At 44.0% G+C, this 25,448-nt stretch overlaps 1 protein-coding gene across 3 annotated transcripts in view; it reads right to left on the bottom strand.

The window, feature by feature from the left end:
• The window catches only part of tbc1d22a (TBC1 domain family, member 22a), a 197,461-nt gene that overhangs the window by 132,281 nt on the left and 39,732 nt on the right, over positions 1 to 25,448 (bottom strand). For all 3 annotated transcript variants that reach the window (XR_014600235.1, XM_084050060.1, XM_084050061.1), the window contains exon 6: positions 17,270 to 17,340. Coding sequence is in view for 2 of the 3 variants with exons in the window: in XM_084050060.1 (XP_083906186.1) it covers positions 17,270 to 17,340 (71 nt within the window). In the remaining variant the exon portion in view is untranslated. The remainder of the gene's footprint in view (positions 1 to 17,269; positions 17,341 to 25,448) is intronic.

Below are 25,448 nucleotides of genomic sequence, written 5' to 3' on the forward strand. Positions count from 1 at the left end.
GAGGACAAACACATACAGTATGTCTTCATACAGTAAGATAGAGAGGACACACACATACAGTATGTCTTCATACAGTAAGCTAGAGAGGACACACACATACAGTATGTCTTCATACAGTAAGCTAGAGAGGACACACACATACAGTATGTCTTCATACAGTAAGCTAGAGAGGACAAACACATACAGTATGTCTTCATACAGTAAGCTAGAGAGGACACACACATACAGTATGTCTTCATACAGTAAGCTAGAGAGGACAAACACATACAGTATGTCTTCATACAGTAAGCTAGAGAGGACAAACAAACCTCTGGCTGGGGAAATAAAGAGAAACAAACGGAGAGGAGGAAAGAGATGAAGAGATGGTCAATGGATCGCATCTACTAGTGGAGCCACCAGAGGGCGCCAGGGTGGCCAAATGGAAATAACTATACAGAGTGAGTGAGTGAGTGAGTGAGTGAGTGAGTGAGTGAGAGAGAGAGAGAGTGTGAGTGAGTGAGTGAGTGAGTGAGTGAGTGAGTGAGTGAGTGAGTGAGTGAGAGAGTGTGAGTGAGTGAGTGAGTGAGTGAGTGAGTGAGAGAGTGTGAGTGAGTGAGTGAGTGAGTGAGTGAGTGAGTGAGTGAGAGAGAGAGTGTGAGTGAGTGAGTGAGTGAGTGAGTGAGTGAGTGAGAGAGTGAGTGTGAGAGAGAGAGAGAGAGTGTGAGTGAGTGAGTGAGTGAGTGAGTGTGAGAGAGAGAGAGAGTGTGAGTGAGTGAGTGAGTGAGTGAGTGAGTGAGTGAGTGTGAGAGAGAGAGAGAGAGTGTGAGTGAGTGAGTGAGTGAGTGAGTGAGTGAGTGAGTGAGAGAGAGAGAGTGTGAGTGAGTGAGTGAGTGAGTGAGTGAGAGAGAGAGAGAGAGAGTGTGAGTGAGTGAGTGAGTGAGTGAGTGAGTGAGTGTGAGAGAGAGAGAGAGTGTGAGTGAGTGAGTGAGTGAGTGAGTGAGAGAGAGAGAGTGTGAGTGAGTGAGTGAGTGAGTGAGTGAGTGAGAGAGAGAGAGAGAGAGTGTGAGTGAGTGAGTGAGTGAGTGAGTGAGTGAGTGAGTGAGTGAGTGAGTGAGTGAGAGAGTGTGAGTGAGTGAGTGAGTGAGTGAGTGAGTGAGTGAGAGAGTGAGTGAGTGAGTGAGTGAGTGAGTGAGTGAGTGAGTGAGTGAGTGAGTGAGTGAGTGAGTGAGTGAGTGAGTGAGTGAGAGTGTGAGTGAGTGAGTGAGTGAGTGAGTGAGTGAGTGAGAGAGAGTGTGAGTGAGTGAGTGAGTGAGTGAGAGAGAGAGAGTGTGAGTGAGTGAGTGAGTGAGTGAGTGAGTGAGTGAGTGAGTGAGTGAGTGAGAGAGAGTGTGAGTGAGTGAGTGAGTGAGTGAGAGAGAGAGAGTGTGAGTGAGTGAGTGAGTGAGTGAGTGAGTGAGTGAGAGAGAGAGAGTGTGAGTGAGTGAGTGAGTGAGTGAGTGAGTGAGTGAGTGAGTGAGTGAGTGAGTGAGTGAGTGAGTGAGAGAGAGTGTGTGAGTGAGTGAGTGAGTGAGTGAGTGAGTGAGTGAGTGAGTGAGTGAGAGAGAGAGAGAGAGTGTGAGTGAGTGAGTGAGTGAGTGAGTGAGTGAGTGAGAGAGAGTGTGAGTGAGTGAGTGAGTGAGTGAGTGAGTGAGTGAGAGAGAGAGAGAGTGTGAGTGAGTGAGTGAGTGAGTGAGTGAGTGAGTGAGTGAGTGAGTGAGTGAGTGAGTGAGAGAGAGAGAGAGTGTGTGTGAGTGAGTGAGTGAGTGAGTGAGTGAGTGAGTGAGTGAGTGAGTGAGTGAGTGAGAGAGAGAGAGATGTCGTATTACTCCAATTACTGGCAATAATTTGGTTAGGGGCAGTAACCTAATTAAAGATCTAGTCGCTACGCTGTTCTACTGTATGTTCATTATTATTATTTATCGATGTACTTATTTATTACATTTTATTTCATCCGCTTAAGTTATTATTCAACTTCCAGTGACATCTTTGGACACGAGCACATTTAGAAAAGCCAAAAACATATATATCTGACAAAGAGGTTTAGATGCTCAAATAAATAAATACCGCTCGCCTCACCGCTCTTCAACTTCTCTGCGTGCTATTACAGTACATAGTCTCCCCGTCTGAAACGACCCAAACTAAGCATACTGTATACTGTGTAAACCAGTGGTTCTCAAAGTGGGGTCCGGGGACCCCCAGGGGTACTTGAGGAGGTTCCAGGGGGTACCCAGCTAAATGTGTAAATATAGCATCAGAATAATTATGACCTTTTATACTTTGGCTATTCAAAAATATCAGATCTACAAGCTCATAGCGCGGCACCGAGTGCCGCGCTATGAGCTTGTAGATCTGCTATTTTTGAAAAAACGTGAAAATGTGTGCAAATCTTTGAATATATATATATTTATGCGAACATTTTTAACATAAATCTTTGCTTCTGGGGGTCCCTGGAACAACATTTTTTAGATGGGGGTCCGCGGCCAAATACATATCATTTTGGGGGTCCTTGACATGAAAAAGTTTGAGAACCACTGGTGTACACGACGTATGACTCAAAGTGTGCACATCCCCGATTTATGGACCAAAAGGATGACCAACGTTACTCCCATGATACAGAATTCCTGTGTACATGTATTTTCCTCTGCTTGCCAGAGTAGAATTTTTCACAGTAGAATTGTATTTTATTGCCTTCTATCTATAATGGAATCAGTGCCAACCCGCTGCTTTGCACCGCAGACAATTTTGATGGAGTGAAACAACAAGAAAAAACACAAAAGTCCCTCCAAAGTGAAGTATCACTCTCTGGGAGCCCAGGGGCCTGTTGGCACTGCCGGGCTGAGGAGCCCAGGGGCCTGTTGGCACTGCCAGGCTGAGGAGCCCAGGGGCCTGTTGGCACTGCCGGGCTGAGGAGCCCAGGGGCCTGTTGGCACTGCCGGGCTGAGGAGCCCAGGGGCCTGTTGGCACTGCCAGGCTGAGGAGCCCAGGGGCCTGTTGGCACTGCCAGGCTGAGGAGCCCAGGGGCCTGTTGGCACTGCCGGGCTGAGGAGCCCAGGGGCCTGTTGGCACTGCCAGGCTGAGGAGCCCAGGGGCCTGTTGGCACTGCCAGGCTGAGGAGCCCAGGGGCCTGTTGGCACTGCCAGGCTGAGGAGCCCAGGGGCCTGTTGGCACTGCCAGGCTGAGGAGCCCAGGGGCCTGTTGGCACTGCCGGGCTGAGGAGCCCAGGGGCCTGTTGGCACTGCCGGGCTGAGGAGCCCAGGGGCCTGTTGGCACTGCCAGGCTGAGGAGCCCAGGGGCCTGTTGGCACTGCCAGGCTGAGGAGCCCAGGGGCCTGTTGGCACTGCCGGGCTGAGGAGCCCAGGGGCCTGTTGGCACTGCCAGGCTGAGGAGCCCAGGGGCCTGTTGGCACTGCCAGGCTGAGGAGCCCAGGGGCCTGTTGGCACTGCCGGGCTGAGGAGCCCAGGGGCCTGTTGGCACTGCCAGGCTGAGGAGCCCAGGGGCCTGTTGGCACTGCCGGGCTGAGGAGCCCAGGGGCCTGTTGGCACTGCCAGGCTGAGGAGCCCAGGGGCCTGTTGGCACTGCCGGGCTGAGGAGCCCAGGGGCCTGTTGGCACTGCCAGGCTGAGGAGCGGTGACAGATGAGGATGCCAAGTGGTAATGGAAGAAAAGTTAATGCAAGGAATGTGATTCCTGCGCTACACTCATGGTGTGAAGTGCGTGTGCCACAAAAAAATGTGCGGCATTAGGGGGCACGGTGGCGCAGTCGGTAGCGCTGTCGCCTCACAGCTAGAAGGTCCTGGGTTCGATTCCCACCGGGGACGCTGTGGGCAATGGGGGCGTGTTCTCTCCTCCGCGTCATCAGCGCCCACACCCTACAGTAGGTGGGGTTGGTGAAAGGGCCTTTATACTCTGTGTGGAGTTTGCATGTTCTCCCTGTGTCTCCTAGGGTAGGTACCCTCACAAAAACATGTAGTAATCCTGGTCACTATACTGCCTCCCCCTGGCCAACCGGGGCGCCTGATGGAGGGGAAAGGAACTGGTTGGAATAACGTGTTCCTTCCACGCGCTACGTCCTACCAGGGAAACTCTCCCCTGTCAGGTGACTCAGTTGGCTCTCATGCATTGAAGGAGGCATGAGCTCGGCCCTGGCCCTCCCCAGGTTGGCAGAGGGAGTGTAGTGCCCAGGATTACATAGACAATTGGCACTGGGTGTAAAAGAATGGGGTTACAAAATTGTGGGATAAAAATGTAAAAGAAAAAAAACAATTGTGTGCATTGGACATTCATGCCTGAGCTCAAATTCATGTCTCTGTGCAACACATTGTATGTGTGCATGTGTGCGCACCCAGATGTGACACAGAATGGGTTTGGACCACCACTCTCTTGGAGTATGGAGCAGCATTGATCAAAGCGGTTGAGCTCCCAGAGAGGTGACGAGTGGAAGTATAACGCGGTGGGAGCTTGTTAACCCATTGATACCTGGAACGCATCTGTGTCACTTTAGATGTCTTTGGCTATTCAAAAATAGCAGATCTACAAGCTCATAGCGCGGCACCGAGTGCCGCGCTATGAGCTTGTAGATCTGCTATTTTTGAAAAATCTTGGGGGAAAAAAGTAAGATTTTTTCCCAAAAACTGTTATGATTTAGATTTTTTTTTAAGAATCGCCTCAGGTCTTAATGGGTTAAAATCCCAGGGAGGGGAGGTAGTAGTAGGAGGAGAATGCAGGAGGAGCTGTTGAACTCCCGGGGAGGTGAGGAGTCGATGGAGAATGCAGGAGAAGAACATATTCAGTCAGAGAGAAGTGAAGTCTGGCATGGGGAATAGTATGGGGAATGAGAAAATACAATTCTACGCTCTTCAAGTGTGACCCAGCCTGGCCGCGGGGGGCTCTTTCCCTGACGGTGCTTTTCAGGACGAGCAGAAAACGTCAAACTAAGTTCTGTTCAAAAGCGAACTTTTTCCCAAAAAAAAAACTGTTAGGATTTAGGAGACATTTTGTAGAATCCCCAGAAGCAAAGATTTGAGTTCAAAATGTTTGCTTGACAGTGGCGGGCGGTGCATTTCATGCCCAGGCCTTCAATGGACAACGCACACGTGCAAACAATTTTGTTTTTTTTCATGGGTGTGTTACTTTTTTTTTATACTTGAATTCGGTTAATTCGGTACAAAACATTTACTCCATTAAGTGTAGATGTCAGAGTTTTTTTTTCAGAAATTACATTATATATTACAACACAAAGCGTAATACTTCTGAGAGTTACAATTAAAATATATTGCAGAGACGTGATAGCCCGCGAAAATCCACAACGATCTGCCAATATTGCGCAGTAGCATGACAGGATGCTGGCTGCACCAGCATAGCCCAGAACAATAACAAACTCACAGTCACAACCAGTCATTGTTTCTTATACAACATGAAAGCACGCAAAATAAATATGTGGAAGTGGAACACGCTCAGGATTCGATTCAACAGGCTTTGTCACATATCTCAGACAAGCTGCTGGGAGTGGACCACACACACACACACACACACACACACACACACACACACACACACACACACACACACACACAGCTCAGCGCACAGCCAGGGCCACTGAACTTGAGGCTCGGTCACACACCGGCAGCAACAACAATATAGCCTATAAAACGATCAATAAAACATAATATAAAGATCGATTAAACTGGCCATGGCTGCTCAAGTGTTCATCATTTGAAGACAAAGTCCATCCTTCTTTCTTTCTTTAGAAAAAGTTCAATGGTGCGGTCGTGCAGTACTGTGTGCTTTAATTCCAATAAAAAGGTCCTTCTCGATTGCCATGGAGGGCCAATGCTGAGAGTCCAGTCTGTCCAGTCGTATTTCTTGCATATGTCTGTTTTATCAGCCCTGGTAACTCTGGGGTCGGTCGACCCTTCTTTACAATGGCAAGCTTTTCTTCTCGAAAAAGGCTTTGCCAAGTAAATCCACCACCAAATCTGTTTGTTCTCCTCCTTCAGCCATTTTTAGTTTTTTGTTGCGTTTGTTTGTGAGTTAATTTAGCGAACTCAATCAACTAAAGAGACGACAACAACAAACCTCGGAGCAGAAGTTTGAATGAATCCGTTCTCTTGTCTTATTATTGGACAACATTTCTTCCCAGCCATGGGATGCAAAAGCAAGATGTTAACGTCATCAGGCAGGCCAGCTAGAAGGCTCCTCTGATACCTAAAATCCGTGCTCAGTACTCGTCAGTAAGCATTACACTACAGTATTAGGAGACGTGTAGGGGAGATGGATTAAGAAAGCTGAGAGGGAGACGTGTAGGGGAGACAGAAACGATTAGAAGAGATGTATCGTATTGTACGTAACTTTGATACGGACGTGGTGTGTAAGCTTGTTATTTTATTGTATATTTTCTTTTGTTAACACATTGATTGCCAAAATTGCATTGATGCGTTCTTTAATTTTTTGGGGGAAAATTCCACAAGGGGCCTAACACAGCTTTGGAATGATCGTCGTTCCAAAAAAACAGGAGGCCATCCGCTTCCTGTTTGGGATTTTCAGAAAAACAGCTGTAACTCTGTAACTTTTTTGCATTGAAAACCACTAGTTTTCAGCGGACCGAAGCCCCAAAATGGCGGATCGCGGTTGGAACGTTGTCGTTCCTATGGATACACAGATCCCTCCGCTAACCCACGGGGACTATTTGTGTTTTTGGGACACAATGTCGGTTCCACTGCGTTTCAAATATCATGGGATTGAGGTCATTATACACTGGCAAGGGGATAGAAAACAATGTTAAATATCTTGGCAATCAATGTGTTAAAATAAGGGTTGAATTAATAGCTCTATATGATGATGTGTTCGTTCCATAACAGGAGCCTCCCTGAGTCTCCAGCTATTTGGTAAACAGAAATGCATTTTCTAGGTTGGGATACCAATGTTATCCAATTAGAAGGGAGAACTCCTACAGGACAGAGGATAAACAGGTGATATTAGAAGCGATGACACAAAAATTCGAAGACAAATTTTAAACTGGAACAATGTCAAATTGAAACTAATAAATGGCTACACTCTCCTGAAATAGAACTGGTCATGTTGGTCAGCAAAAATAAAAGAAGCTTAATGGAAACCCTGGTTATTATAAGTAAATCTCATCACATGGGGATCCCTGAGAAGATCTTATCAAATACAGGTCTGCAGTCTGATGCATAGTCTACACACCAGTGTTGATTTTGACAGCAAATTTTCAATCAGTTTTAGTCATAGTCTTTAGAATAAAATTTAGTTTTAGTCATATTTTAGTCATCTGAAATGTTTTAGTCTTTGTCTAGTTTTAGTCGACTAAATATCATAAGATTTTAGTCGACTAAATCTACAGTTGATTTAGTCGACTAAAATGTATGTTGGCGGTGCCTTGATGGCGTCGTAACGGCTGATTTTACACTAGGCTGCATGCTGAAAATAGCCGATCTACAAGCTCACAACGTGTCGTGAGCTTGTAGATCTGCTATTTTCAGAGCGCACCCGAGCGCAACCAACCATAAAATAACTTGTCTTTTAGTTCTACTGGATCTCTTCTCCACTAGATCCCTCACTAACATTTTAGTCTAGTTTTTATTTGTTGACGACATTGTCAATATATTTAGTCTTAGTTTTAGTCGTGATAGCTTAGTTTTTATTTAGTTTATATTTAGTATTCGTCAGCTAACACATTGGGTGCCAAAAACGTATATATACTTCTTTTCAATTACAACTGTTGAGTGCCAAAACCGTATATATACCGTTTTTTCTTTTTTCTTTTTTCCTCCATAGCAACAGGAGATATCATTTTTCTAAGATTTAGACTCCCATCCACTTCCTGGTTAACTTATGACTTCAAAAGCCTGTATCTCGGCTCCTGTGTACTTTTTTTTTTACAATGTATTTTTGACTATTTTCAACTGGCTGCAACTATGGAACGGTTTTCCGAATGTTTTTATTTTTTTCCCCCCGATTGTACGAGACCTCTATATAATGAATGGATGATTTTTTTTACATGGATTTGCTCGTCGTGGATTCTAGAGCTTTAAACAGTAAAGCGCAGTCAATGGGGAGAATGCTGGCACCCAACGTAAGTTGTTATGAAAAAATGCTGGCGCCCCATGTGTTAAAAAAGGTAGTCGACGAACCTTTTTTCGTCATAGTTTTAGTCGACGAAATCAACACTGCTCTGTACACTTGGTGGTACTTGACAAGGTCGGGAACCACTGCTAGAAGAACCATCAATACCTCCACAGAGCCAGTTAGCTTTCCCCTTTCTCCCTCACAAGTGAACATTTAACCGCCACACTCCATTAGTGAATGTACATACAGTGCCACGGGCACATGCTCATTCAGAGAGGCGGAAAGGAAAATACTATTATTTCTTTCCTGACCCACCCTTTCCCCCTTCAGGCTCGGAAGCGGTGTGCTCTTTAACTCATTAAGACCTGGGACGCATCTGTGTCACTTTTTGATTTGAGCTAAAAAAAAAACATTATTTTACACTTTGGCTATTCAACAATAGCAGATCTACAAGCTCATAGCGCGGCACCGAGTGCCGCGCTATGAGCTTGTAGATCTGCTATTTTTGAAAGATCGAGAAAATGTGTGCAAATCTTTGAATATATATATATATTGTTTAAAGCGAACATTTTTAACTCTATCCTTTGCTTCTGGGGGGTCCCTGGAACAACATATTTTGAGAAGGGAGTCCGCGGCCAAATACATATCATTGTGGGGGTCCTTGACATGAAAAAGTCTGAGCACCACTGATATAGAAACATACGTTTTTTTTCAAAAAACATAGTATTTAGAAGACATTTTGTAGAATCGGAACCTTAGGTCTTAATGGGTTAAAATAAATGAAATACGAATGGTGTTACGCTCCGACAAAATTATTGTTTCTGTGAACGCGCGCGCGTGTGCGTGTGTTAGTGTGTGAGAGAGATATTTCCAATGAAGGTAATAACATCTCTCTGACCCTCAAGGCCCCTCTCCCTTTTTTCCTTTATCTTTTTAACGACCTAAATATACTTAACTGACCACTGAGTCCCCATGGGGTCTATCCATGGCATGCTCCTTTTTACCCTCAACACCAAAATCTCTCCACCGGAAAATGGCCCACATCTACAAGCTCACGTGTTGCATGTAGATCCGCTATTTCTTTGACAGGCCCAGAATAGGGACGCTGGGGTTCATGTGGTTCATTTATGCCATTTCTAAAAATGAGGCAGGGGGAACCGCAGTCCCCGGTTGTCCCAGGTACAATTCCAGGCCAGCAACGTGTCGAACATGCCTGGTCGAAGTGTCCTTGAGCAAGACACCTAACTCCTAACTGCTACGCGCCTCTTGCGGGCAGCGATCAGCTGGGTTGAGCTCAGTGTGCGTTCCCAGGAATTACATTTAGGGCAGGCGAGATGTGGGGGGGGGGTACTCGGGGAAAAAATCTCGGGGGGAGATCTCGGGAGAAACACGTTAACAACAACACTACACTGAGTACAACACTGAAAAACGTTAATAAAAACAACATGCAAGTATAATCAATCGATCAATTATTCAGCGGTGGTCTCTTCCTGTTGTAGTTTAGTAATGAATGGCTCAAGCTGCTCTCAAAGACCCTTTTATGCCAGGTGAGTACAGGTGATGGCCCAGACCCCCCCCCACCCCTGGCACTCCTGGTACCCCATGAAGACAAAGGCATACATTTGCATCACTATATAGGCGAGGGTCGCTCTGCTGAATGGATACGGTGGTGATTAGCTGCCTGCCTGCGTGAATGGACGAGGAGGCGGGGCTAATGGTCCGACGGCCACTATATTCTGTTTGGATTTTTTTCACTGCCTGTTTTTCTGTCAGTCTTTTACTTTATTTTCTAGGGGAGAAATTTGTCGTCGCGTCGCAGTTTTGAGCTTGTAGATCTGCTATTTTTGCTATCTTTGAATTGAAATCTTGATTTTTTTTTTTGCACATTTTTTATTGGAACTTAAATACAAATACATTGGACATAAGAAAGACAACATAATGTTAATACTAGTCATTAAGCTACTAATATAGACTGAAGTAATTAAAGCGGATCATGTTTGCATGTTTGGAATCATAACAGCTGAAATCAATAATATATCAATATTCTGATATTAACCTGCGGGGCCGCATTAAGTGAAGGTGGGGGCCGCATGTGGCCCCCGGGGCCGCCAGTTGCCCATGTATGCTCTATATACATATGACTCAAGTACTGTGGGGTCCAGTACTCTGTCCACTACTGCTTAGCATGCATCATGCGCTCTACCCGGGGGGGGGGGGGCTCCTTCTCGTCTGTTGTCGGGGAGGAGAAGGGGGTGGCGGGAGGGGAGAAGGGGGTCCAGCCCAGCGGGGAAGAACATCAAATGTGTTGCAGCACGCCGCGGTGAGCAGCACAAGGGCATGGGGGGGGGGACGCTGCTGGAGTGAAGCTTTATTAGGTGACGGCCAGGTTTATGGAATACAGCGTCTGGCTTGGGGGAGTCAGTCAGTCCGTGTGTGTGTGCGTGTGTGTGTGTGTGTGTGTGTATTACTATACGTCCCCACAAGTACTAGAATTTGAGATATAGATGTTGTGAGGACCATTTTCTTGGTCCTCACAAGAGAAAAGGTTATGTTATGGTTGAAAAAAAGGAGTTTTAGATAGGTTTACAATTAGAAAAAAAGATTCAGGTTTGGATTTTGGATTAGACCTTTAGAGGCTAGGTTTAGGGGTTGGGTTGTAGATTTTTCCCTAATTCATACTTAATTGTGCGGCGATGTCAAACACCGGAAAATAGCCGATCTACAAGCTCACAACGTGTCGCAGCGCGACACGTTGTGAGCTTGTAGATCTGCTATTTTCCGGCTTTAGACTTGGGGTTAAAAATGCCCTTTTTTTTTTTTTAAATAAAAAATCTATCATAAAATCGGCTTCCTAAAATGTTGATGTCCTCAAAAGGACAGTAATACAAACGTGTGCGTGTGTGTGTGTGTGTGAGAGAGAGAATAGATTTTCAGAGGCTGATCCCTCTCCTCATCTATTTCCCCTGTGGATTTGTGCTGCAGAAGAAGGATTTGAGGCAGGTGTGATTGGACACTTCAGGGGAGGACGAGAAGCTCTCGCCGCGCGCCTTACAGTAACTCCTACGGGAAGGTCTTAACCACATCCACCCTGGAGTCCCATTGTTTTTTTGTAGGCAAATCTGCAAGCCCAAAACCATTCACGTTGCAATTGGCTGTTTTAGCTATTTGTCGTACAACAAATTAAACAGGGCTTAACACATTAAGACCTCAAACGCATCTGCGCGTCATTTTTAGATTTGAGCTAAAAAGCATTATTTTGCACTTTGGCTATTCAAAAATAGCAGATCTACAAGCTCATAGCGCGGCTATGAGCTTGTAGATCTGCTATTTTTGAAAAATCAAGAAAATGTGTGCAAATCTTGAATATATATATTTTTAAAGCGAACATTTTTAACTCAAATCTTTGCATGAAAAAGTTTGAAAACCACTGACATAGCAACATGAGTTTTTTCAAATTGTCTTTATGAGGTGACCTTACGTGCAAAAATGATGCCTCGCATTGTGAGCTTGTAGATCGGCTATTTTCACCATATGTATCTGTGGAACCAAGTCAAACAAAATGTAATGCCTCGACTTTCAAGTTCCAAGTGCTTATCAGGGTGAGTTCTAATATGATTATTTTGGGGGGTCCCCCCGTTCAAATAGGATTATTTTGGGGGGGGGTCATGGCCTGAAAAGGTTGAGAACCACCACTGCACTACATGAGCCTGGGGAGAACCATTGAGCTAACTTTGTGTCGTGGATGACACAAAGGCAGGGGAGGCCATGCAGGAGCCCGACTATGTGTGAATGTGAACAAGCTACCAACCCAAAAAAAAACTAAACAAAAACCAAAAAACTGAGTTAAAGTAATGCTAGGTAACTTTTTCAGTAAAACTAAAGTTAAATTGTATATCTTTTGTGAGTGGCAAATGTTTCAGAACACCCACTCCATGAATTTCACCCCCGAAAGCCTTTTATTTATATATTTTCTATTGAACGTGGTCGGGGTTGACTGTCCCACGAAGATGACGTCATCTGGCCGGAAAATGGAAGCGGAAATGCACCGGTTTCCTGTTTGGTTTGGCCAGGAGCTACCGCACCGGTTTCCTGTTTGGCCAGGAACTACCGTGCTAATAACAAAAAGGAAACTCACGCTGATTTGAACAGATTGTATGATTTGAATAACAAAAAAAAACAGAAAAAGAAAACACAGCTCACGGTAACTAAAGCTCCACTGGCTAAGAGAAACGATCCACAGATCGTATAAAACAATTAAAAGAACGCTTTTTGAAACACTTCCGTCTTCCTGTGAAAACGAATGGAATTCTGGGTAACGCAGTGATAAACGAACGGCCTGCAGTGACGGTAATGACCAGCAGAGGCTGCTAAAAATCGTTTTTTGGAAATTCGCACTGTACAACTTTGAAGATGCATCCTCCCAGCCCCCCAGCGTGAGAGACATTTTATTATCCTGGCTGTCAAAATGTTAAGAACCCATTGTGTCACTTTTTCCCCCATGTTACTTTAAGCTGGAGGCGACAGACGACGATTGTTGTTGTTGTTGTTCTGTCGCTGAGATCTGAGAATAAACAACAACAACATTGCATTTCAGATGAGTGACAGGTACAAACCAGAGGATGGGATGATGTCAACAGCTTTGTCTGTGACAGTCTCATCTTCATCTGTCACAAGGTGACACAGCTTTCAGGTGTGTGTGTGTGTGTGCGTGTGCGTGTGCGTGTGCGTGTGTGTGTGTGTGTGTGCGTGTGCGCGTGTGTGTGTGTGTGTGTGTGTGTGTGTGTGTGTGTGTGTGTGTGTGTGTGTGTGTGTGCGCGCGTGCGAGCGTGTACGCTAGTGCATGTGCCAAGGATGAAACTTTAGAGACAACACAGAGTGCCAAAGTTTTTCATTTTTGCAATTAACCCATTAAGACCTGGAACTGTGTCATTTTTTTATTTGAGCTAAAAAGCATAATTTTACACTTTGGGCTATTCAAAAATAGCAGATCTACAAGCTCATAGCGCGGCACTACGAGCTTGTAGATCTGCTATTTTTGAAAAATCGTGAAAATGTGTGCAAATCTTCTGAATATATACATTTTTAAAGCGAACATTTGTAACTCAAATCTTTGCTTCTGGGGGGTCCCTGGAACAACATATTTTGATGGGGGTCCGTGGCCAAATACATATCATTTTGGAGGTCCTTGACATGAAAAAGTTTGTTACAGCAACTAAGTTTTTATTTTTAATTTTTTAGGATGTTATCCCCCAGAAGCAAAGATTTGAGTTACAAATGCTCGCTTTAAAAATATATATTTATATATTCAAAGATTTGCACAAATTTTCTAAATATAGCAGATCTACAAACTCATAGCGCTGCACTCGGTGCAGCACTATGAGCCTGTATATCTGCTATTTTTTTGAATAGCCAAAGAAATCCTAAAATGAGACAGATGCGTCGCCGGTTCGAATGGTTAAGACCTGAGGCCACTTCTAAACATTTTTTAAATCACAACAGTTTTTCAGTGCCGCGCTATGAGCTTGTATATCTGCTATTTTTGAATAGCCAAAGACATCTAAAGTGACACAGATGCGTTCCAGGTCTTAAAGGGTCAGAGTGAATAGCAGCTTCACGATGCAGCAACAGAGATGACAAGAGATAACGAATTTGGCCTTTTCTTGCTTAGACTGATTGAAGGACATTTGAGGCACAGCCAGCAATAACGACATCATAATTACACAGACGATACAGAATAATATAAAACAAATCACAATGATATCACATTGTTTCTATTCATTCATTCAATACAAAAAAAGATTATCATGATATCAATGGCAATTCTTTTCTTAAAATGTTTTTCTATATCCGTGTTTTTCAAACTTTTTCATGTCAAGGACCCCCAAAATGATATGAATTTGGCCGCGGACCCCCATCTCAAAATATTTTCTTCCAGGGACCCCTAGAAGCAAAGATTTGAGTTACAAATGTTCGCTTTAAAATAATATATATACATATATATATATATTCAAAGATTTGCACACATTTTCAAGATTTTTCAAAAAATAGTAGATCTACAAGCTTGTAGCGCGGCACTCGGTGCCGCGCTACAAGCTTGTAGATCTGCTATTTTTGAATAGCCAAAGTGTGAAATAATGCTCAAATCAAAAAGTGACACAGACGCGTTCCAGGTCTTAATGGGTTAAGGGGCTGTGCCTGTAACTTTGCTGCACACGTTGACGATACTCTGCAGTTTAGTTTTCGAGGGCAAGTGACCTTCACTTCTTCTTGCTCGTCTTCCCTCTCTCTTCTTCAGCCCCCCCCCCCCCGTAACCCCCCCCCCCCTCTCTCTGCTGTCTTCTCCCTCCCCAGTGCAGAAGCACTAGTCCAGCAGCCATCACTCACACTGGTACCCTGAGGCCACAAACGTCTGCACTGCTAGAAAACCTTTGTGTGTGTGTGTGTGTGTGTGCCCACACACACACACACACACACACATACACACACGCGCACACACACACACACACACACACACACACGTGGACTAAGTAAGTTACTATCATAGTCAACATACTCATTCGCTCGCGCGCACACACACACACACACACACACACACACACACACACGTGGACTAAGTAAGTTACTATCATAGTCAACATACTCATTCGCTCGCGCACACACACACACACACACACACACACACACACACACACACACACACACACACACACACACACACACACACACACACACACACACACACACACACACGCGCACACAAAGGTGGACCAAGTAAGTTACTATATAGTCAACATACTCATTCGCGCGCGTGCGCAAACACACACACACACACACACATGGACTAAGTAAGTTGCTATCATTCATAGTCAACATACTCATTCACACGCACGCACGCACACACACACACACACACACACACACACACACACACACACACACACACACACACACACACACACACACACACACACACACACACACACACACACACACACACACACACACACACACACACACACACACACACACACACACACACGCGCGCACACAAAGGTGGACCAAGTAAGTTACTATATAGTCAACATACTCATTCGCGCGCGTGCGCAAACACACACACACACACACATGGACTAAGTAAGTTGCTATCATTCATAGTCAACATACTCATTCACACGCACGCACGCACACACACACACACACACACACACACACACACACACACACACACACACACACACACACACACACACACACACACACACACACACACACACACACACACACACACGCGCGCACACAAAGGTGGACCAAGTAAGTTACTATATAGTCAACATACTCATTCGCGCGCGTGCGCAAACACACACACACACACACATGGACTAAGTAAGTTGCTATCATTCATAGTCAACATACTCATTCACACGCACGCACGCACACACACACACACACACACACACACACACACACACACACACACACACACACACACACACACACACACACACACACACACACACACACACACACACACACACACACACACACACACACACACACACACACACACACACACACACACACACACACGCGCACACAAAGGTGGACCAAGTAAGTTACTATTATAGTCAACATACTCATTCGCGCGCGTGCGCAAACACACACACACACACACATGGACTAAGTAAGTTGCTATCATTCATAGTCAACATACTCATTCACACGCACACACGCACACGCGCACACACACACACACACACACACACACACACACACACACACACACACACACACACACACACACACACACACACACACACACACACACACACACACACACACACACACACACACACACACACACACACACACACACACACACACACACAGCTGGCCTGCCTTGCGGCCTCAAACAACTCTGCAGACCACTGACACTCAATTCTGACCCCTACAAAAGTGCTGAATCCTAAGTTAATCAAAGCGCTTCACACAGCCCAAACACCACACACACACACACACACACACACACACACACCTTTCTTTAATGATGCTTTATCTGCAGCACATTAGCTAGTGTGTGTGTGTGGTAATTAATGGGAAAGTCATGGCGTTCAAGAAGCCACTCTTCTCTTCTCTCAGCAGACTAGAGGAGCTGTAAACCGCAACAATGGCTTAATGAGTAAACACAGCGCCCTTCATGAATACATTATCTGCGCTTCGCAATTCATTTTCTCCCTGTTGAAGTTTTATAAAGGAGAGAAGAAACACACACCCAACAGCAGCCTTTCCTGCTGGCCATAAATCATACAGGGAATGAATTTGAGAGGAAGAACATGACTCGGGGGTGTGTGTGTGTGTGTGTGTGTGTGTGTGTGTGTGTGTGTGTGTGTGTGTGTGTGTGTGTGTGTGTGTGTGTGTGTGTGTGTGTGTGTGATGTATGTGCCTGTGGTATGTATGTACTGTATGCACACATTGCACTCCTTTGTTTTACTTGTTGATTACAATTGCTTCTATTATCAGGGGTGCACATAACTGGTGCGCAGGTGCGCATGCGCACCCAAAATAAAAAATGCGCACCACATCAGGCGACGCGAGGCGCTTTTGCGCACCAACAGCTGGGACAGGAATTTCCAAGCTTTTCTTTTTTTAGCAAAAATACAAAATAAAAGCCTGGAGATCGAGGCTAGGAATTTACTTCCTGAAGCCACACTCACACAATCACTCTAAAGCACCCGTCGGCCCCATGTACAGCCATTAGGCACAGGGGTAGAGATATGACTCGCGTCGCCTCGCATCGCCTCGCATTGCCTCGCTGCGTGCACGCAGCCAGCAGCGGCTGTTAGAGGCACTCGTGCTGAACCCCCCCCCCAGTTGACAAAACTGTCCGGGCTGAACCCCCGCCCCCGTTGACAAAACGGGACGGGCGTCATGCGCACCAAGTCACATGTCCAGGTGCTCTTCTGCGTACCAGACCTACAAAGTTATGTGCACCCCTGTCTATTATTGCTTGTTTTTTTTATGTGCCCGCCTTTGGAACATGATTTGTGATATCGGGCCTATAATAAAATCTGACTTGGCTTCAAGTCAGTCCTACAATCATTGTCCATATCATGCGGCATCGGACAATCTGTGCGTGCGTGCGTGCATGTGAGCGTGCTTCTTCAACTTACCGATAGAAGCTTCCACGTGATTGGCCGAACCTGTCGCGGGATGCCCGACCAGCTCAGTTTCCGTAGTTCGTCTGCAAAGGACAAAAAAAACACAAAAACAATATAAATAAAGGATGAAGTGACAATTTTATGCAATACATTTTCAAATCTAGTCCTATATTGCACTGCTAAAGCAATAGTCACCGAGATACGGCCATTTAAATGTGTCCTATTTAGTTTTTTTTTTGGTGTGACTATCATCATGCCAGACCCCTGAACAGTGGGTGTGCCAAGTTTGGTGCTGATTGGAGGAATGGAGCGTCTTCGGCCTGTGTTATCTGGTGAGACTATTCTCATGGCAAAAGTCAAAAGCCAGGGGAAAGAACGTCTCTTCAAAGGACAACTTTCAACGTGCAGCAGAGGCCAGCTGAGGTGTGTGTGTGTGTGTGTGTGTGTGTGTGTGTGTGTGTGTGTGTGAGGGGATGAGCTGTCTGACTTGAAGGGAGGATTTGTCCGCAGAGAAATCAGCCATGCGCCGTACATTAATCACGAGTGTGACGCGTCGAACACCTCGACTCTGAGCGACCGCACAGTAAAACCCTTATAGTTCATTTAACTCTGAACAGAGTGCAAATGGAAACAAATGTGACCAAATTTGACTGGGAGACAGTCATCTAGCATTTTTTTCATTTTCATTTTTGTCATATGAAAGCAGGGAATCATAGCAAAACAATGACATATTGGTTAATAAGATTGAGTGAATAGTTTTGAAACTACAGCTTACAGAACTGAAGTCAAGTTAAAACTCTTCAGTAGAGAAAAGACCAGTTGAATGGATCTCATTCAAAGATAGTAAACAGGGCTATCAATCCCATCATGCATAGCGGGATTTACATATCCTTTGTTTAATGGTTTAGGGTTAGGCACTCTATGTTATGTATGCTCTGGTTTATATGTATACTCTCTTTGGAGTTAAGGACTCTGTACCCAGTACCATTATACTGTGTCTTTCTCTCTGCTGCTACCAGTGCCCTGCTTCTATCAATGGATCCCGTGTCTCTCCCTCTTTGTGTTGGCTATTAAAAAATATATACTATTTTGGAAAAATCTGTGAGGACTACTGATTTACACACGTATGTTGCTATATATCAGTGATTCACTTTTTCATGTCAAGGACCCCCAAAATGATACGCACACATTTTCACAACTTTTTTTCCCCCAAAAAAATAACAGATCTACCAGCTTATCGCACGGCACTTGGTGCCGCGCTATGAGCTTGTAGATCTGTTATTTTTTAACAGCCAAAGAAATCTAAAGTGACACAGATGCGTTCCCGGTCAAAATGGGATAAAGACCGAGAAAAACACTGCTTAGCACCGGGGGCGCCGCGGAAAATTACGTCCATGTGCATAATTCAGAAACGCATAGTGGGGGGGGCTCCTTTCGGGGGGGGGGGGGGGTCTGTACGACTGTCTCGTACACAGTGCAGTCTACTCCCCCCCCCCCACTTCCATAAAAAGGTCGATAACACAGATGACAGAGGATTATCTGGAGCTGTACGTGTGTGCCGTGATGACTAGACCATTGGTTCTCAAAGTGGGGTCCGGGGACCCCCAGGGGTACTTGAGGGGGTTCCAGGGGGTCCCCAGCTAAATGATGGACAGGGACCAAATGGACCCTTATGGGTCTGTAACTCTGAGAGTGTACAAATGGACCCTAACGGGTCCATTTGGTTCCATTTGTACACTCTCAGAGTTACATTAACATAGATTTTACAATATGAATTGGGGTCCCAGAGACATACATGCCATTAAATGGGGGTCCGTAGCCCTAATGCATGTCAAACTGGGGGTCCTTGAAATTAAAATGGTTGAAATGACACTGCTAGAGAGCCGTAAAAATCTTCTATTATGGGGGTCCCTGCATGGCTTATCTTTTCAAATGGGGGTCCGCGGTCTAATAAGTGTCTATTTGGGGGTCCTTGGCACGAAAAGGTTTGAGAACCACTGGACTAGACGACTATGGGAAAGGGCTTAACCCTTTCAACCCGGGAACGCATCGGTGTCATTATTAGATTTGAAGTTACTAGTTACTTTTCAGATATAAACTATGATATAATGAAACATACATTAACCACTTCAGCCCTATTTTATACCTAAGCTATTTGAAAATAGCCGATCTACAAGCTCACCACGCCTCGCATCGCATGTCCAACATGGATGAAAGTCTGCCACCGAGCGCCGGCGTTTATCTGGGCACAAAGAAACCAAAAAAAACGGCGACCCTTCACAGTCCACAGGACCGCTTCAGGATCAGGAAGACGAGGCTCACCAGCTAACCGTTTCAGCTGAACCTTTTTTTGTGTCCAAGCCAAAGCACGGCCAAGTGCGAGTCAAAGTCCAATACAAATTCAACAATAACACACTAGTACTGCATTGTAAAAATATAAGTATGCGTGTCAAAGTCTCCCACAGTAGAAACACACACAAGACACTTATAACCCCTAATAGCAGTGTTGATTTCGTCGACTAAAACTATGACGAAAAATACTCGTCGACTACCTTTTTTCACTGACGAAAACTACATAAAAACTAAATATAAATTAAGCTACGATGACTGAAACTAAGACTAAATATATTGACTATTTCGTCAACGAATAAAAATAGACTAAAATGTTAGTGAGGGACGAGTGGAGAAGAGATCCAGTAGAACTAAAAGACAAGTCATTTTATGTTTGGTTGCGCTCAGGTGTTGCGCTCTGAAAACAGCCGATCTACAAGCTCACAACGCGTCGCTGCAACGCAACGCATTGTGAGCTTGTAGATCGGCTATTTTCAGCATGCAACCAAGTGTAAAATCAGCCATTAGGACGCCATCAAGTAGGTATGTAACGATTCACTCAACTCACGATACGATTCGAATCACGATTTGAGGTTCACGATACGATTCTTCACGATTTTTTTACGATTTTTTTAGCACATTTATTTTCCAGACAAATTACTGAAAACCTTGATTATTTATTTTACAAAAATCATGTATTTTAAAAAATATATATTTTCTCTTATTCTCTTTTTAATACTTGATATTAAATAAAGCCTTTTTATTCACGAGGTACATGCATTAACTGTCACATTAAGACATATACTTTTTTATTTGTAAAATAATAACTTTAAATATATAAGTCTTATGAAATAAATGCATTTTAAAACATATATCCCAGATGAAATAAATTAAAAAGAAAACAAATAAACAAACTAAGGCTTAGCCTTGGGATTTACAAGTTATTTTTTATCTATGCTACATTCTCAGCATTCTGTATAAAACAACACATTTATGTACAGTAAGGGAAACTGTTTTAAACTGCTCCAAATGAGATTAGATAAGAATTAATTGATTAATATCAATGAAATTCGCTATATATCTAAAAGACAGTGTTGAAAGGAGTTTGGCATTGTCAGCGCTCTGATACAATTGTTAAATTATTAAATTAGATTATTATTCATTGTACTCTGCAGCCGCACCGAGGAGCTCCAGAATTAGCCGTTTTCATTAAGCCTTATCAGTTGTATGTTTCCTACAGAGTTTAAATCAGACAGGCTAACAGCTAACAACGTGGTCAGACGGGGGAGGGGGTAAACGGTATAGTTTGGGCAATTCATCAATCAAATAAACATGTTTACATGTGACGCACATTTCCCTCTTTATGCAGTGCGATCGCCTAGTTGTTTAGATTTCATAGCCTGAGAGGACGTGAACCCCACTCTGCCGTTCATAGCCTGCTGTTCAGTGAGTGAAGAAGAGACGAACGCAGGCAGCTATGGTGGCCCTGAGAGGACAAAACAGTAGGCGGAGAACAAGGTAGGGAGTCTGACTCGATTGCGCCCTCTGCTGGTTGCATCGCGATGTCATATTTTATTGCATCGATTTAAATCGTCACCACTTTGAATCGATTTAAATCGATATACGATAAATCGTTACATGCCTACCATCAAGACACCGCCAAAATACATTTTAGTCCACTAAATCAACTGTAGATTTTAGGCGACTATAATCTTATGATATTTAGTCGACTAAAACTAGACAAAAACTAAAACATTTCAGATGACTAAAATATGACTGAAACTAAATGGAATTTTATTCAAAAGACTATGACTAAAACTGAATCAGAATTTGCTGTCAAAATCTACACTGCCTAATAGCTCCCCCCTGAGTGACCATCGTGACCATCTGAGCAGCCATCAGCTGGGTGAAGCTGAAACTGGTATTTCCCCCCCCTCTGGATTAATCCAGGCCTTTTTCTCATACTGCCTACTGCACTTTCCATGCCACAGTACACCCGTGACAATGCTGTTACACGGCCAGCCCATGTATGACAGGCTTTACCATCAGCGTTTGCAAAATGTAATATCTGCCCACAAAGTGAGAGTGGCCGTGTAATTCAATTTAACTCCCCCCCTTAACCCATTAAGACCTGGAACTGTGTCATTTTTAGATTCAAGCTAAAAAGCATTATTTAACTCATTGGCTGCCAGCTTTTTGAATGTTTACCTACAGCTGGCTGCCAGACTTTTTCAATGAGAAAAAAAAAGCACTTAGGAGCCGAGATACAGAAATTTTAAGTTTTCAGTTATAAGGAAGTGTCTGGGAGCAAAACTCTTCGGAAAATCATATCTCCTTGGTCTTTAGGTTTTTTTTTTAAATTAAAAAAAAAAAAAAAAAAAAAAAAAAAAAAATGTATTTTGAAAAAAAATGTTTTTTGAAAGAACGCAGATCTGCGTCAATGGCAGCCAACGGGCTTTTGCGCAAATGAACGCAGATCTGCGTCAATGGCAGCCAATGTGTTAACACTTTGGGCTATTCAAAAATAGCAGATATATAAGCTCATAGCGCGGCACCGAGTGCCGCGCTATGAGCTTATATATCTGCTATTTTTGAAAAATCGTGAATATGTGTGAACATTTTTGAATATATATATTTTTAAAGCAAACATTTTTAACTCAAATCTTTGCTTCTGGGGGGTCCCTGGAACAAGACATTTTGATGGGGGTCCGCGGCCAAATACATATCATTTTGGGGGCCCTTGACATGAAAAAGATTGAGCACCGCTGATATAGAAACATAGGTTTTTTCAGAATACCGTTGGGATTAGGAGACGTGTAGAATCGGCTTCAGGTCTCAATGGGTTAATGCTACATTTGAAGACGCCGTGTGAGAGATGACAATTTCACAGGCGTGGAAACTTGAAGAGAAGCGCTGGAACGCGGCATTAGTCTGTCTGTATATAGATGTATCTCTTGACAAATGAGGGAACGTTGCGGTGAGAGAGGGGTTTTTTTTTCCCCCCTGTGAATGAAGGCTCACCGGAGTTGACACAGTGTGTCTGTTACAGAGGAAAGCAGTAACCACACTGAACCAAGGAAAAGACAGGCACACTCTGTTAAAAAAAGAAAAAGACCTAGCTAGTGTTTTTTCAGAGCTCTGTTCTATTTTGGTAGCCTGGTAAAGCCCCTCCCTCCGGAAAATCTCATTTCCATTTGATTTCAGGAGTGAGTCTGGCATGAAGGCTTGTATGGGCGTTTCTAGCGCATTACCAAAACAAAACGAGCCTATCAGCATCGTCGCTCATCGTTCTGTGATTGACAGCGAAAGTTGGCCAATCAGGTGGCGAGTTCGAGTGAGCCCGAATATTTTTGAATAGCCAAAGACATCTACAAATGACACAGATGCGTTGCCCGGATCGAATGGGTTAACCCATGAAGACCTGGAACGGTGTCATTTTTTGATTTGAGCTAAAAAGCATTATTTTACACTTTGGGCTATTCAAAAATAGCAGATATACAAGTGAAAATGTGTGCAAATCTTTGAATATAAATACTTTTAAAGCAAACATTTTTAACTCAAATCTTTGCTTCTGGGGGTCCCTGGAACAACATATTTTGATGGGGGTCGGCGGCCAAATACATATAATTTTGGGGGTCCTTGACATGAAAAAGATTGAGCACCACTGATATAGAAACATAGGTTTTTCAGAAAACTGTTGAGATTTAGGAGACATGTAGAATGTAGGCTTCAGGTCTCAATGGGTTAAGCTAAGCTTGGTGTCATCACCAAGCCTCCTGGGTCTATCCCTCAGACCCTCTGAACAGGTACAATACGAAAGGGGAGGGAGGGGGGAGGGGGGGTTATCTTTTTTTTAACAAGACTGCCATTAGTTTACGAGACGTCCTTTGTCTGTCCTTTAGATGAGTTACGTGTCCACGATGCTCTCTCAGCACTCAAGGTTTATAGAGAACGGGGGCTTTAATGTTTTTAACACACCCCCCCCATGATAAAGGTGACAGTCCAGTGGAGCGGGTGGCGTTTTACACAGGGCCTTCAGACACAGCAACGATATACCGTTGACCGTATGATGGGCCTGGGTTTTGCCGGGGAATCTCTACTTTACAACGTCTGTGATTATATTTTTTAGTGCAGGGGAAGCCCAACGTGACTGACTTGTCACGTGACTGTGTCCAACGGTTGTGGAACGTGGCCAACTTACTGAATATAGGGGTCCTTGGGGGGGGGTTTCCAGGGGGTCCCCAGCAAAATGTGTTAATATAGCATCACAATAATTTTAACCACTTTAATTTTTTATACTTTGGCTATTCAAAAATAGCAGATCTACAAGCTCATAGCGCGGCACTCGGTGCCGCGCTATGAGCTTGTATATCTGCTAAAAGCGTGAAATTTTGTAATGGGGGTCCGTGGCCAAATACATATCATTCTGGGGGTCCTTGACATGAAAACGTTTGAGAACCGCTGATCTAGATCACCACGTTTCCCAAACAGTGGGTCGGGACCTATTTTTATGGGTTGCTAAAAATCTAAAATCTTTCAAAATGTAATAAATTAAGAAATAAATCAAAGACATTCCATTAAAAAAAGAAGCGCAAATAGCAGATGCGTTTTGAGCTTGTAGATCGGCTATTTTCACAAGTCTGTGTCCCGGGGAGATCAGGACATTTCTCTTTTGGGTCTCGAGCTAAAAAGATCAGCACTGGCCCACAAGTGGGCGTGCCTTCAGATCAGGAAGCAGGCCGCACTTTACCCAATCAAATGTAGTGGGCGGGATTTACTGTCTGTGCTCTCGCTTCCCACAGAAAACAAACCTAAACTCATTTAACAATAGCGTCTTCGGAGCAGACAAAACCACAGAAAGATATTCACATTTTAACTCACGGAGTGCCAGAATTGCCAGAATTATTTCAGAATGATGTTGTCCCAGTGCCAGAGTTTTTTTTTCACAGAAATCAAAAAGTGCTTAGGAAGCGAGATACAGCCTTTTTCAGTTCTAAGTTAAACAAGGAGTGGATGGAGCTGCACATCTTCAGATGATGATATCTTGGGTTCTGAACATATTAAAAAAAATAAAAATAAAAAAAAAAGATTTTATTTTATTTATTTATTTTTTACAATTTTTTTCAAAAACACATCAAACACGTCATTGGCACGTTGCGCCATAGCGGTAAAAACACGTGAAACACGTTAATGGCACTCAATGAGTTAACTTGCTCTTTCTTCATAGAAACAAGCGGGCTTATAACCAAAACGATCGAGAGATAGAGAGCTATCTCAGTACTTTTGTATTCATTCATTTCCTAAAGACGGTCGGGCTCTGAGTACCCCCGACGCTCTCCACTGACATGAAAATATGTCTGCGTTTGATGGAAGCCAAACTTTAGAACTTAAAAAGTTTCTCCTTGAGTTCACAAAGTGTTTACAGGTGCTGCTGAGTGCTGACCCAATGAAATGTTAGCCTGAGGCGGCGCCGATGCCTTATCTACTAGCAAAACCCAACATCAACACAGCCTCAACACACAGGCCCCTGTAGCTTTTGAGAACAAGATTGAATTCAGTACTTAAGAGGCTGTGAGACTGGATAAATGGATTTTCACTTGGTGCTTTTTTATACGTGAGCTACCTCTTAACCCATTGAGACCGGGGGAAGCTATCCGTGTTATTTTTAGATTTCTTTGGCTATTCCAAAAAAATATAGCAGATATACAAGCTCACAAGCCCATTCAAACAGGGAAGGCATCTCTGTGTAACCACTTTTAACCATTATGTTATACTTTGGCTGTTCAAAAATAGCAGATATACAAGCTCATAGCGCGGCACCGAGTGCCGCGCTATGAGCTTGTAGATCTGCTATTTTTGA

Source organism: Gymnoscopelus microlampas (genome assembly GCF_963454915.1).
Source record: "Gymnoscopelus microlampas genome assembly, chromosome: 23".
In the NCBI taxonomy this organism is placed as follows: domain Eukaryota; kingdom Metazoa; phylum Chordata; class Actinopteri; order Myctophiformes; family Myctophidae; genus Gymnoscopelus; species Gymnoscopelus microlampas.